At 41.8% G+C, this 14,654-nt stretch overlaps 1 protein-coding gene across 2 annotated transcripts in view; it reads left to right on the forward strand.

Moving 5' to 3' along the window:
* The window catches only part of LOC140741729 (fibrillin-2-like), a 295,460-nt gene that overhangs the window by 11,595 nt on the left and 269,211 nt on the right, over window positions 1-14,654 (forward strand). For both annotated transcript variants that reach the window (XM_073072052.1, XM_073072059.1), the window contains one exon: window positions 8,099-8,194. In XM_073072052.1, the coding sequence (XP_072928153.1) occupies window positions 8,099-8,194 (96 nt within the window). The remainder of the gene's footprint in view (window positions 1-8,098; window positions 8,195-14,654) is intronic.

Genomic DNA, 14,654 nt, shown 5'->3' on the forward strand with positions numbered 1-14,654 from the left:
TATTTGTTTCTGTGAATTGTGTCATTTTCTCCCCATGCAAGATGTTCGAGCTTCTCTTTCCTCAGTACATGCTCCAGAAATTCCAGATACCATTTCCTGACTGATAATACCTTTTTCAACACTTTTTCCATTTGCTGCTCTGTCCTTCCATGACATTTTCATCATTCTTCTCAAAAATCATATTTCTGCAGCTTTGAGTTTTCCCTCATTTGCTTTGATATTGTTCACCATTTGCTTCCATGTGTTAACATGGAATGAACGTAGCACCGCAGCACTGACCTTTGTACCCATAGGAATGGTTATTTTTTAGTATCTTGCTCAAACGTGCATTTAGCAATCCAAATCCTTCTAATTTCAACATTATCCATGCTGTCAGATTTTATTGAGCTCCCTAAGTAACTGAGCTTCCACGTCAGTTTAATTGTTTCATTATCCACTTTCAGTTCACATTTGTGTTTCTTTGTGACAACCATATATTCAGTCTTCTTGCACAAGTTTATCAACATGTAATGTAAAAAGAAATGAACCCAACACTAACCCCTGCAGAATGCCTCTAGTCACTGGCAGCCAACCAGAAAAGGTCCACTTTGTTCCCACTTTTTTTCCTTCTGCCAGTCAACCAATCTTCCGTCCATTCTTGTATCTTTCCTGTAATACCATGGGCCCTTAACTTGTTTAGCAACCTCATGTGTGGAAACTTGTCAAAGGACATCTGAAGATCCAAGTAAACAATATAACTTCTATTGACTCTCTTTTGTCTGTTACGTACCCCGTAACTGGGTCACTTACCAGCAAAGATAGAGAGGTCTGTTGAAGTCTGATGGTACTATTTTTAACAGTATTTATTGATAAAAATACACAAAAATAATATCAATGCAAACATACAGATAATATACATCGTCAATACTAAATCTAAAAGCGCGGGTATAATAATAATCAATAAGAAATAGCTCTATCATTGTCTAGGAGATAATGTATTGTCCAATGGAAATATAAAAGTCACTCAAGTTCATTCAGGCTGCAGCTTTTGGTTGGAGAGAGAGACGGGGTTTAGAACTTGCCCGTTTTCCTTTCTATGACGTCGATCCTTCGAAATGTCGTCGGTGTCCTTTTCCTTTTAGCTAAGCCGTCTTCCGTGGTCAGTCCCACCAATTCCAAGGCAAATGGAAAAGGACGCATGTGGGCTTTACACCGGCTGTCGCTATTACGCTGTCACGGGATTTCTAGCGTTTCTCCTGGTGTGTCTGGAGGGGTTGTTCCCCAGACCTTCTTTTATCCTTACTCACGGGGTCTCAGATGTTAATCAGGTTGGGATGATGCCATCCCCCCAACCAGCCCACGTTGCTCATTCCTTGAGGGTGTCGATGAATAGCATAGTGCTCAATACACAATTCTGTCTCCAAGAGACAACGGCCGTTTCCCATGGCTTTGTATCGCTGAGGGCCAGGACATTCCAAACCCCCTGTGGATTCTGTGTCTCTCTCTCATTTCCTGGGTCTCCTGACCTGGATTAATAGTGATCTTGCGATTCTCAAAAAGGAGGGGGCTACTTGTACCCTTCGGCCCCTCAGAGTTGGGGCACAGGCGTAACACCCCCTTTCTTCAATGCGTTTTTTTTACCATCGGTAAAAAACAAAGTAATACAGAGTCTTACAGGATTTTAGAATCTAACACAATACAAAAGGTTTTTTTTCACTACAGAGTAATACAGTTATACATTCAATTCAGCATCTAAACAGTTAACGATTATGTTATCACTTCCTTTAATATCTTAACATCTTGTACCTTACTAAAGTCTTGTAGCATCAGACTTCAATTTAATAACCACCTATTTTTTTATTTCTTTATTTTCTTTCCTTCAGCAAGCAAAAACTAAAGAGTTGTGATCTTAGCATATGTGTATACTACAAAAGTTCATGCAAAATACTAGTCTTTATGTTACTTTCAAACTTAACAGTCAAGCTTCTATGGGGGGGTTGTCTTTATTATTCACATGCTTTGTCGAAATCCCTTAAAACTGGCTTCTGCTCTTTAAAAATGGCGTCCCATTAACCCTCGCCTCTTTTACCCTGGCGAAATAGGCTTTCGTCCGCTCCTTTCATAGGAGTTATTTTATCAACAATGTGTTCCAAACTTAGACCATCTTCCGAATCTCCACACAATTCTTTAATTTTATGCAAGTTGCTAGTTTTCTCTTCAGGACCCTTCAGGCTATTAGTTTTCAGTTTAAACTCTTTGTTCAAACAGCATTTCAAATTCTGCCTTGTCACACCACACTCTGGAATAACAATAGTGTGTGGGGCCCCTTTACCTTCCAACTCAACCTGTAATTGATTCACAGGCTTTGTGGTACCAAGCCATTGTCTCTGTAGCCTGGTTGCTGCTTCTGATAGCAGCCTTTAAATTTTCTTCATTCAATTTGGGAGCTACACATTTCCCTTTTCCTTCAATAATAATATTCACCTCGCCACCTTTGATCTCCTCACTAACTTTTAACACACCTTCGAGCACAAACACCTGGGAACTCTCACTTCCCACTATTACCAAGGTTAACCCTTTCTTCACTGAACCAAGTCCATCTGACCCACAAGGACTGCATTCCTTTTCAACTGAATCAAATACCTCAGACTTTTTCTGAGCTCCATTACTAGGTTCAGTACCACTAGCATCCACATCTTGGACACACTCAAATGGGACATTTGCCTCTTCCAGGCTTTCAAAACCCGTACCCGGTTCAAATTCTAAATTCCCCTGATCCTCCCAGCTACTCTCTGGGCAACTCCCTTCCGGAGTAAACTCAACCCCGCGGGCTGAAACAACCTCATCTGCCAACCCAGCAGACTTCTTCAAGGTAAGGGCACCCTTTTCATCTAGGACTGCCCTCATTTCATTATCGGGAACACCTTTAGGATTTTCAACTTCTTCAAACAGGTCTGCCAAACCAGACAGATCATCCATGTCCAACCCTGGACCTTTTAACAGCTTTATCTGTTTATTTATTTCGTGCCTCTAGAACTTTTCTCCTCGCTAAGGACAGGTCTACCTCCTCTCCCTTACTCTCTTTCACTTTACTACTCTTAGTTTTACCACCCTCTAAACCCTCTGGTACAGGGTCGGTAAAAACGTCTCGGCCAAATCGATACTGGCCGGATTTAAACTGCTCTTGTTCTCAGCTGCCTTTCTCGACATGCTGCGAATGATCGCGCATGTGGGATAGATCTTGGAATCTAGGGGCGGGACCTCCAGCGGCTGTCTCGTCAGCTTCATTGCTGACCAAACCTTACCACCGGCTAAATCATTACCCAGAAGGACGTCCGCGTCAGTTCTCGGGAATTCTGATCGCACCCCCATTTCAACTGGTCCAGAGACTAGCTCACAATTCATAATGATCCTATGCAAGGGCACCGTTTCCGTCCCTTTTCCTATTCCTTTCACAGCTACCATTCCCGTCTTGCAACCAAAATCCAGTACCTTACTGCTAATCAATGACAGTTCAGCTCCCGTGTCTCTCCAGATTCGCACGGGAACTGGTGGGTCTCCCTCTCGCACAGACACGGTTCCGTTTGACATACAAGTCTCAGACCCTTCTCGTACCCTGTCTACCCGGGGCTCTCTTGTCGATTTACTGATTACCACGGCACATCCTATAGGGACTGCTGCTTTCCCTTTTCCTGTCTCCTTCCTCAGAGCAAAGCACCTAGATGCAATATGTCCCCCCTTTCCACAATTAAAACAGGTCAAGCCCGGAAATCTCTGGCCGTCTTGCCTCTCCTCCCCAATCTTACCACTAGCTCCCAGCGGGACCTCTACCTCTGCCGGCGGGCTTTCTCTATCGTTCCCACAGTCTCTCTGGTAACTTTTATTCAAGGAAAACTTTGTTTTGTGGGTTAGGGCATGTTCATCTGCGAACCTAGCAAATTCGGAGATGGACTTATTCGGCTTCTCATTCAAATACATCCGGGTATCCTCCGAAACACAACCTTTAAATTCCTCAATCATAATTAACTCCCCGAGATGCCAAAAATCCTCTTCCACTGTTTCTGCTGTACACCAGCGATCCAAGAGCACACCCTTCTCATAGGCAAACTCGGTATACGTCTGATTCCACCCTTTCTTTAAATTTCTGAACTTTTGTCTATATGCCTCGGGTACTAATTCGTAGGTCCGGAGAATGGCCTCCTTTACTTTGGCGTAATTCTCCGCCTCTTCCTCCTCCATGGACAACGCCGCATATGCTCGTTGTGCCTTCCCTTTTAACACACTTTGTAACAACGCCACCCACTGCTCTTTGGGCCACTTCTGATTCATTGCCACCTTTTCAAAAAGCAAGAAATAACTATCAACATCCGTCTCCTCGAACGGAGGTACTAACCTCAACTCCCGACTAACATTAAACCACTCCTCTCGGTCTGACCCTTGAGCTCTTTGCTCTTGCCTTAACTTTTCCATATCCAAGTCATGTTGCCTCTGTTTCTCTGCCTCCCTTTCCTTCTCGGCTCTTTCCTTTTCTTTCTCGGCTCTTTCCTTTTCCTTTTCAGCTGCCTCCAGCTGTTTTAACTGAATTTCATGCTCTCTTTGCTTCTCAGCTCTGTCCTGCTCCTTTTTCACCTCTAACTCTTTTAGCTGGAGTGCATGCTCCCTTTCTTTCTCAGCCCGGTCCCGCTCTAACCCCTTTAGCTGGAGCTCATGCTCCCGTTTCACCTCTAACCCCTTTAACTGGAGCTCATGCTCCCTTTGTTTGTCGGCCCTTTCTTTCTCCTTCTCAGCTGCTTCCAGCTGCTTTAATTTAATTTCATGTTCCAACCTTAATTTCTCCAACTCTAACTGAGCCGTCCCACTAGCTGGTACCTTTTCAGGGATATTTTCCAATACCTCAGCTGCAAACACATTCTTCTCAATATAATACTGAGTTATGGCCCTTCGCACCTCCTGCTTTTTCATTGACAACCTCGCCTCTGCGAGGTTTAACCCCTTCGCCAAATTTATCAAGTCCGATTTGGTGGCCGCCTCTAACGCCCCCAGAGTCGGGTTTTCTATAAATTCATCCACGTCTATCTTTGCTGGTTTCCCGTCTGGCTACCCGTGTACCAGATCCAAGTTTGAACTTACAAGCCCGATTCACTGGCCTCCCAATTTGGTGTCAAATCTCGAGACGAGAACCCCAAGTTGTTACGTACCCCGTAACTGGGTCACTTACCAGCATAGATAGAGAGGTCCGTTGAAGTCTGATGGTACTATTTTTAACAGTATTTATTGATTAAAAATACACAAAAATAATATCAATGCAAACATACAGATAATATATGTCGTCAATACTAAATCTAAAAGCGCGGGTATAATAATAATCAATAAGAAATAGCTCTATCGTTGTCTAGGGGATAATGTATTGTCCAATGGAAATATAAAAGTCACTCAAGTTCATTCAGGCTGCAGCTTTTGGTTGGAGAGAGAGACGGGGTTTAGAACTTGCCCGTTTTCCTTTCTATGATGTCGATCCTTCGAAATGTCGTTGGTGTCCTTTTCCTTTTAGCTAAGCCGTCTTCCGTGGTCAGTCCCACCAATTCCGAGGCAAATGGAAAAGGACGCATGTGGGCTTTCCACCGGCTGTCGCTATTACGCTGTCACGGGATTTCTAGCGTTTCTCCTGGTGTGTCTGGAGGGGTTGTTCCCCAGACCCTCTTTTATCCTTACTCACGGGGTCTCAGATGTCAATCAGGTTGGGAGGATCCCCATCCCCCCAACCAGCCCACGTTGCTCATTCCTTGAGGACGTCGATGAATAGCATAGTGCTCAATACACAATTCCGTCTCCAAGAGACAATGGCCGTTTCCCGTGGCTTTGTATCGTTGAGGGGCCAGGACATTCCAAACCCCCTGTGGATTCTGCGTCTCTCTCTCATTTCCTGGGTCTCCTGACCTGAATTAATAGCGATCTTGCGATTCTCAAAAAGGAGGGGGCTACTTTGTACCCTTCGGCCCCTCAGAGTTGGGGCACAGGCATAACATGTCTATATTACTTGTTGTGTCTTCAAAGAATTCCAACAGATTGGTCAGGCATGATTTCCCCTTAAGGAAACCATGCTGACTTTGGCCCATTTTGTTGTGTACCTCCAAGTACCCAAAACTTCACCCTTAATGATGGACTCTTAAATCTTGCCAATTACCGAAATTCAGGCTGGAAGGCCTGTAATTTAATGTATTTTGCCTCCCTCCCTCCTAAAAGAGTGGAATGATATTGGCAATTGTCTAGTCCTCAGGAACCATCCAGAATCTAGTGATTCTTGAAAGATCTCTAGTAATTCCTCCACAATCTCTTCAGTTACCTCTTCTACAATCCTGGGGTATAGTCCATCTGGTCTAGATGACTTATCTGTGTTCAGACCTCTCTACTTCCTAAGCATCTTCTCCTTAATAATAGTGACACCACTCACTTCTGCCCTCTGACAAAGTCAAATCTCTGGCATGCAGCTAGTGTCTTCAACAGTGATGACTGGCGCAAAATGCTTAAATTGTCTGCCATTTCTTTGTTCCACATTACCACCTCTGTAGCATATTTCCAGATGACACCAAGATTGGGGGTGTAGTGAACAGGAAGGAAGGCTATCAAACCTTGCAGTGGGATCTGGACCAGCTGGAAAAATGGGCTAAAAGATGGCAGATGGAATTTAATGTAGACAAGGGTTAGGTGTTGCACTTTGGGAGGATAAACCAAGGCTGAACTTGCACGGTGAATGGTAAGGCACAAAGGAATGTGGTAGAACAGACAGATCTTGGAATACAGATCCGTACTTCCTTGAAAGTTGTGCCACAGGTAGATGGGGTCGTAAAGAGAGCTTATGGCACACTGGCCTTCATTAATCAAAGCATTGAGATGCATGTGGAAGTTGTATAAGTTGTTAGTGAAGCCTAATTTGGAGTATTAGGTGCAGTTCTGGTCACCAACCTACAGGAAAGATGTGAATAATATTGAAATAGCATTGAGGAAAATTTAAAGGATGTTGCTGGGTCATGAGGATTTAAGTTGTAGGTCAGGTTAAAAAGGGTAGAATTTTATTCCATGGAGTGTAAGAGAATGAGGAAGAGGTATACAAAGTCATGAAGTGTATAGATAGGGTATATACAAGCAGGCTTTTTCCTCTGAAGTTGTGTGAGACTAGAGCTAGATTTCATGGAATAAGGGTGAAAGGTGAATTGTTTAAGGGGAAATTATGGGAAGCTGCCACCCTCAGGGTGGTGAAAGTGTGGAATGAACTGCCAGCAGAAATAGTGAATGTAGGTTTAATTTCAACATTTAAGAGAAATCTGGATTAAGAACATGGACGGGAGGGGTATTGTCTAGGTACAGGTTGATGGGATGAGGCAGAATAGTTTTGCATGGACTAGATGGGCCAAAGGGCCTGTTTCTTGTGTCGTTTCTTGCCTCTATGACTCTAGCAATATAGACCAACTTCCACTATTTCTCTCATGTACTTCCGTACTTCTCCTTCATACCTGTAAATCTTCCTTCAGACAGGAGAGCTGTTATATACTTATCTGTATTTCCAATGAAATTCTGTTTGTACTGCTTGAAAATGTGTTTCTGAGGAACTTGGACATTGGAGTCAGATAATTAAGAAATTTTTCAAGAGATGTGAAGAAGGCTGGTGGAAGCCGTTGATATAATTTACTTTGTTACTTTCATAGAAATTTTTAAATATTGTCGCTAGAGCTGAGATTTTTGTATTGCTTTTTGCAGATTTAAATTGAATTCCAACTCACCTACCCTGATTTTTTCCCAATGTTACATTGCAATCCTTTGTTAGGCATGAAAACTGTGTTGTAGATCTATTCGAGTGGAAATTCATTAACTCTTGATCATTACACATTGCACAGTGTGGTTATTCAAAAAAATGCATTCTGAGTTAATTAACTTTTGTATGACAGTTTCATGAAGAGCTTACAGTGCAGGTGGACATCTGTCAAAGCCATTGAGTGTTTCCGCAAATATTCCCTTGTGATACTTAGTATTTCATTTGAGCACATTTCACTATTCTTTACCAACACTTGGGAATCTGAATGTGTTGACAGTTGTAAAACTTTACAATTTCTCCATGTTACAGCTGTCTGTGAAAATGGTTGCCAGAATGGTGGTCGTTGTATTGGACCTAATCGTTGTGCCTGTGTGTATGGATTTACTGGTCCCCAGTGTGAGAGAGGTAAGAACGAGTCTTCTTTGATTTCTTCAGATAGATTCAGTAAACATAGGAGAAGGAGTTGAAGGGTGTACTGAGTTTCTGATAAAGCAAAGATGAGGGGAAAAAAATTAAAGGCGTTTGCCATGGAAGTTACCAAGAGCATATTATGCTACTTGTTACAGTGCTTTGTAATGATTAACTACTGTTCAGCTTAGAAGTATGATACCACTGTATATACTGAATGTATGAAAACAGCAAGCTCTTCTAGCATTATTTCTTTGATTGAAAATTTAAAGGAAGCATTATAGTTGGTATTAAAATGAAGCTATTTTATGACGAGCTCTTTTCAGAAGAAACCAATGTCAGCGTTTGAATAACCAAGGCATTTGGCATTTAAACCAAAATGCCAAATATCTTTTCAGCTTGGTTTCTGTCAGAATGATATTTTTGAGTTGATTTTTTTGTTTACAGAAGTGTCTAGGTCCAGCATAGTTCTAATTAAATTCCCAAGATTCTCCCTAAACTATAGGGTGAACTTCAAGCGGTCTGTCAGATATGACATACAGAGATGCAGAAAGGAAATATTGACTTTGTCTGGTATAAAGATCAGTAGACAAATTCCTGTGAAGTTGGAGGATGATCTATCTAAACTATATTAAAAACATAACTTCAGTAACAAAAAAACAAGTGAGTAACTGGAGTAATATTGAGCACTGTTGCTAGTGAAGAAGGTTGCTTCACATTCTCTCGTACTTGGGTTAGGGCAGTCTAGTTCCAACATTAAGATCTATCCATTTCCTCGGAGAATATTCACTGGGTTGCTGGTGGGCTGGACAGAGTCTATGGAACTTCAGTATGTCTCCCACCAAACTTGCCATTTTTTTTTCCTTTTTCTGACGGTTGCTGAGCTCTGACGCAGTGTGGTGCATGCTGTGCACCATCTCTGCCTTGTGCTGTCTCTCTGACATTTCTGTCTTTTCTCTGGCCAAATAACTTAGAGTTGTCATTTTCAAAATAAGTTGCGATACAGACAGGGACTTGTAAATTGTTATTAATTTTAGTGATTTTTTTATTTCAGAAATTTGACAGCTGAATTAATGTGAATATTTGATAGTTACATGTCATATGTAATCGCTGCAGAGGACATGGCTCTCTATCAGGAGCATATAATTTGGAAAATAGTCACTTCTAAAGGATTACAGTAAAATATATTGTCATGGGAGCCTTGCACAACCTAATCAATTCCTTCAACTTGCTCACATTGAGTGTGAGTTTGTTACTGAAACACCACTCAATCAGCGATCTGTCTTTTTCCTGTACACCAGCTCAGCACCATCTGCTATTTTACCAAAAAATAATAGTCATGGGCAAATTTATAGATGACATTTGAGCAGTCGTGAGTGTAGGGAGAGTTATAACAATGGTCTAAGCACGCATCCTGAATGTGTGCCTGTGTTGATTGTGTGCAAGGAGCAGATATTATTACCAATCTGCATTGGCTGTGGTATCCTGATAAGGAAGTTGAGTATCCATTTACAGGAGGTGGTACAGAGGCCTGGGTTTTAAAGCCTGGTGATTAGAACTGAGGGGATGATGGTGTTAAGTACCAAGCTGTAATCGATTAAACAGCAGCTTGATATATATATTTTCCAGTTGTATAGGTGCTCCAAAGCAGAGCAGAGAGCCAGTGAGATTGCACCTGCTATACAGGCAGTCCCTGGGTTACGTACGAGTTCCGTTCCTGAGTCTGTCTTTAAGTCGGATTTGTACATAAGTCGGAACAAGTACATCCGGTATTATTTAGCGTCAGGAAGTCAAACTTTTGACTTAGTATGTAGTATATATTTTACCTTTCTATGCATTATAAAACACTTAGGAAACATATGTATTTCAATAATTAAACCACTGAGTTGATTAGTAATAATGGTAGCTTTCATCGGGGCAGGACCTTCACATGCTCCATTATTCTCTCTTTATCCTTTAAAATTGTTCCGATCGTTGACCGACTGTAGCCTAATGCTTTTCCAATGACCGATGACGTTTCATCTCTTTCCAAACGCTTTATTATTTCCACTTTATTTTCAATCGCGATCGCTTCCCGTCAATGGAACAGAAACACTGAGGGCGGCGGGTCCCGAGGTCCGCTGGGTCCTAAGGACCACCGCACTGAGACAGGCTAAATGGGACAAGTGGGGGCTGTGCTGGGTTTGGGTATTTGATCCTCCACAATATTCCGCGTGGGAATTTAAACTGGAGGTGGCAGTGTTTTTATTTTAAACGAGGTCGAGTCGCGAGCTCGACATCAACCCGGCACGGGAGCGGTCTGTCACTGGATTGAACTCGGAAACCGCCGTTCTCGAGCCCGGCGCTGATCTCACAGCGCCACCAGCCAACCGGAATGGGGGCGGGGGGAGCATGGTCAGGGTGAATCTTACTAAGAAAAATTTAAGCCAAATACAAAGTTAAACACTCAACACAGTGTCAACGGCAACGACTTAAAATGGCGGACGGCGTTGCGATCTGACTTAAAATGGCAGACAACGTTCTCCTTCCTCGGTTCGTAAGTACGAGTTGTCTGTAAGTCGGACGTTCGTAACTCGGGGACTACCTGTATATGTGTTGTGACTCTAGACAATTTGCAGCAAGGGCAATTTTTTTTCTTAGGAGTAATTTACAGCCATAGCCAACCTCCTGATGCATTATGGTGGCATGAGGCAATGCTTACTGAGGCAGCTCATGCTACTTTTCTTGGGCACAGTATATTTGTTGCTCTTTTTGAAGCAGTGGTAACTTCAGACCTCAACAATGACAGGCTGCAGATGTCCTTAAAATTTCCAGCAGTTGGTCAACACAGGTTTTCAGTATTTGGCCAGATACACCCTTGGGCCTGATGCCTTGCGTAGGTTCACCCTCTTGATAGATGTATTGACATTGGCCTGTGATACAGAGATCAAAGCATCACTCGGTGCTGTGGGGACTTGCACAGGTGAAGTGTGTTCTCCCTTTCAAAGCATGCATAAAAAAACATTGAGCTCATCAGGGAGTGAAATATCACTGCCAATTATGCTGTTTGGCTCTGCTTTGTAGGAAATACTAGCGTGCAAACCCTTTCACTGTTATTGTGTGTCAGACTGTGTCTGGAGCTTGATGCAGATTTGCCTTTTCACTCTCGTGATAGTCTTCCGTAATTCGCACCTACAGCACTAGGAAATAAGCCCCTGGAGTAGAGGAGAAATCTGTGGACTGCTCTAAAGCTTTCCTTCCTATGACAGCCCTAAAGGGAATGGAACATACCTGATTTAAAACAGAATAAGTATCCAGATGGAGGGACAGCATCCTCTACTTCTGCATCTTTCTTTTGGGATGGGTGGAAAACTTGCTCATGGCCCTTCCATAAATGCCTTCCATACTCGCATATTACCTACACATTTTGTCCTTGTCAACCTATGTGAGGAGGATTGGATCACTTGACCTAGTGACTTCTGGGGTCTGTATATTTCACAACATTTGCTGCAAGACTTACAGTAGGTTTTGCATCAGGCACCAGGTGTCCCAGCCTCTTCTGAATGAAGAGCAGCACAGAGAATGGGGTCCAAACAGCAAGCATGGTTTGGGTATCATAATTCTCCCACCTCTGTCTGTCAAAGCATTGTAAGCATTTTTAAATATCCCTGAGACTATAGAGACTATTCTACTGATGTAAATAAGAAAACAAAATGCTAAACGAAGTAATTAAAAAGTATTTAAAATAACATAAGACTACTATTTACCTCTAGTCAAAGGTTTAGCTGGAACCACCATTCTTGTGCTTGTCCTTCACGGTGTAGAGCAAAAGGTCAGAGCTGCATCTGCTTGGCTCCGCTCTCAACTTTCTGATGCTGGACTCCAGATTGAGCCCAGTGGCATAGTTGGAAGTTAGCTCTATCAACATCTCATTAATAACCAGCACATCAGACTGACTTTTGCCTGTATGTGCAGAGAATTTCAAAATGTTTTGACTGGTCTTTGCTGTTCACTTTGGGCCGGCAATCAATCAGCATGGTTCAGCCCATTATCTTGTGAGCTTGGAAGGCTTGTTTGAGTTTTTTTACACCTTCTCTAGTTAAAGAAACTACTTCTATTTATTTGGTATCTTTTCAGATCTCCGGATGGCCCCAAAATGTTCTGCAGTCAGATCTTACTATAGTCAGTTACTACAAGAGCAAAAAACAGCAACTTGTTTGTATGCAGGAAGGTTTTTCTGGTATCAAACAGATGACCAGATGAGCTGATCTATTTTTAGTGGCTTATTCAGAGGCTTAGATTAAAGACTCTCCCAAAAACATCACCTCTAACAATCCTGCCAAGGGGTTTTGGCCTGAAATGTTGACTGTACTTTTTTCCATAGATGCTGCCTGGCCTGCTAAGTTCCTCCAGCTTTTTGTGTGTGTACCTCATAACAATTTTGTTTTCTTTAAATGATGAACAAAGTATTGGCCTTGGATATATGTTCAAGCCCCAGTTGACTTGAGCTCAGAACTTTCTGATTTGAGTTTAGCCAGCTGGATCAATCTGATACATAAACTCCTTGTGCTGTTAATTTACAGCTCGTTGTATACATTATGTTGTGATTGCTACTAAGGATATTTTTCCACAAAAAAAATTAAATACTCCCTGATGATGTAAATGGTGAAGGTGTGGTCTAAACACCAGATTCCACAGCTGAAGGCACATGATTGCAAGACTAGCCCTAAACTAGGAATTAAAAAGTAGGTTGCCTTTGATTTGATTTTTAAAAGGAAACATACAAGTGCTTTGATCTAATTTCTTTCATGTTTCCTTGGTTTTTGTTTCAAAACTAGTTCCTAAACTTCAGTTTTTCACAGGAGTTGCTTTTGTCAGGGGGAAAAAGAAGAAAATAGGATGTTTTCGTAAAGCAGTAATGAGCTAGTTTGGCAATGACACCTAGAGAAAGCTGTCATTTTACTGAAGATATAATTTGGCATTATTCCTGGTGCTGCTCCTGGATTGTGAAGACAGCAGATGGCAACTTTATTGTAGTTGTTCAGAGCAGATGAAGACTGCAGCAAGCAAAATGATAACAGCAGTGTGTATTACTCAAAGAAACCACATCAAAGCGTATAACCTTCAGAGGGGCAAATGTTCCCTAATCCATTTGCTCATCCTTACCACACTGTGCTCCAGATGTGTCTCCAGCTGTTTTATTGCTTCTGATTTTAAACTATAGAGAAGCACAGAACCGAAGTTAAATTTCAAGTTTGCATGTATTTTGAACTTTTAGAGACAAGCAAATCACTTGAGTTTTTGTCAGTTTTGTGCTTTTTTAAAAAGGGAAAGAAAGCTCTTGTCCAATGCACACGGCCTGAGTCCCAGGAAATTCCGTTTTTCAGTATTTCACTGGATGAAAGAGTTTTTGTGCACATACAGCTGCAGTGTTACACCAAATTTAACTGATAAGCTTGAAAACGATATGTTGTCACAAGAGTAAATAAAATGTGTCTAATGCTTGGCTTCTGATTAATATACAAGTGGTATCTCCACAGCATGGCTTGGAAATTCCATAATGTAGTGCTGCTTATTGCAGGGCTTTATGGATGGAAATTAACATCTTCCAGTATGAACTTCAACAATGCTTTTATCCCATGAATTTTTGCATCACTGAAATTTTGACTAGGCAGTTTCCTTGTGTGGCTCACATATTGCATGGATAATAAATTGCTGATTGAAATTCTGTGATATTTTTCCAAAGTGAGCCTATCGTTATCAATTGTTAAACCAAGTAGGAATTTGTAAAACTGCCTCTGTGGAGAGAGAGAAAGTTAATGTATTACATTGAGGACTTCTGTCCTTGTAGTGGAGTTAAATGTGGTGACTGGGTTGTCACGGTACTGCAAGCTGAAATTAGTGCATCCCTCTGGTGAACTTGGGGTCTGGCGTTCGCACCTTCACAAAAGCTGTGAGGTAATGATACTCCTTTCTGCAGTGCTCATGATCTAATAGGTTCCACCCCTGGAGACTAGATGTACCATCACTTTCTGCCGGGCATGCCTGGCTGTAGCTCTAGATGGCTTCAGGCATCCTATCCTAGTTATAAAGTATCTGCTATGGATCTCCTAAACTGAAATGTCCCTTCCCTCTCTTCCATTCTGTGGATAACACCACTCGTAATAGTATTAAGTATGTGCATTTTATTTTCAGAGCTGGAGATATGTTTTCAGTGGTGCAAGGATAGATGTTGACAACTCTGCATAATTCTGTTTTAGTAGGCTACACCATTTCCTACAAAAATGTTTGAGAAAATAATGCTGCTTTGTTATTTAACAGTAATTTGAGATTTTTAATTGTGATCTGAATGCACCATTTTAAGAAGCATAAATGCAATATGCGCCAACAATTTAAAGTTTCTGTTTGGGAACAGATAAATTTCTAAGTGAAATGCCAGTCTTAATAATTTATAATAATTATCATTAGGCTCTTCAAC

This window comes from Hemitrygon akajei, chromosome 2 (genome assembly GCF_048418815.1).
Source record: "Hemitrygon akajei chromosome 2, sHemAka1.3, whole genome shotgun sequence".
Classification (NCBI taxonomy): domain Eukaryota; kingdom Metazoa; phylum Chordata; class Chondrichthyes; order Myliobatiformes; family Dasyatidae; genus Hemitrygon; species Hemitrygon akajei.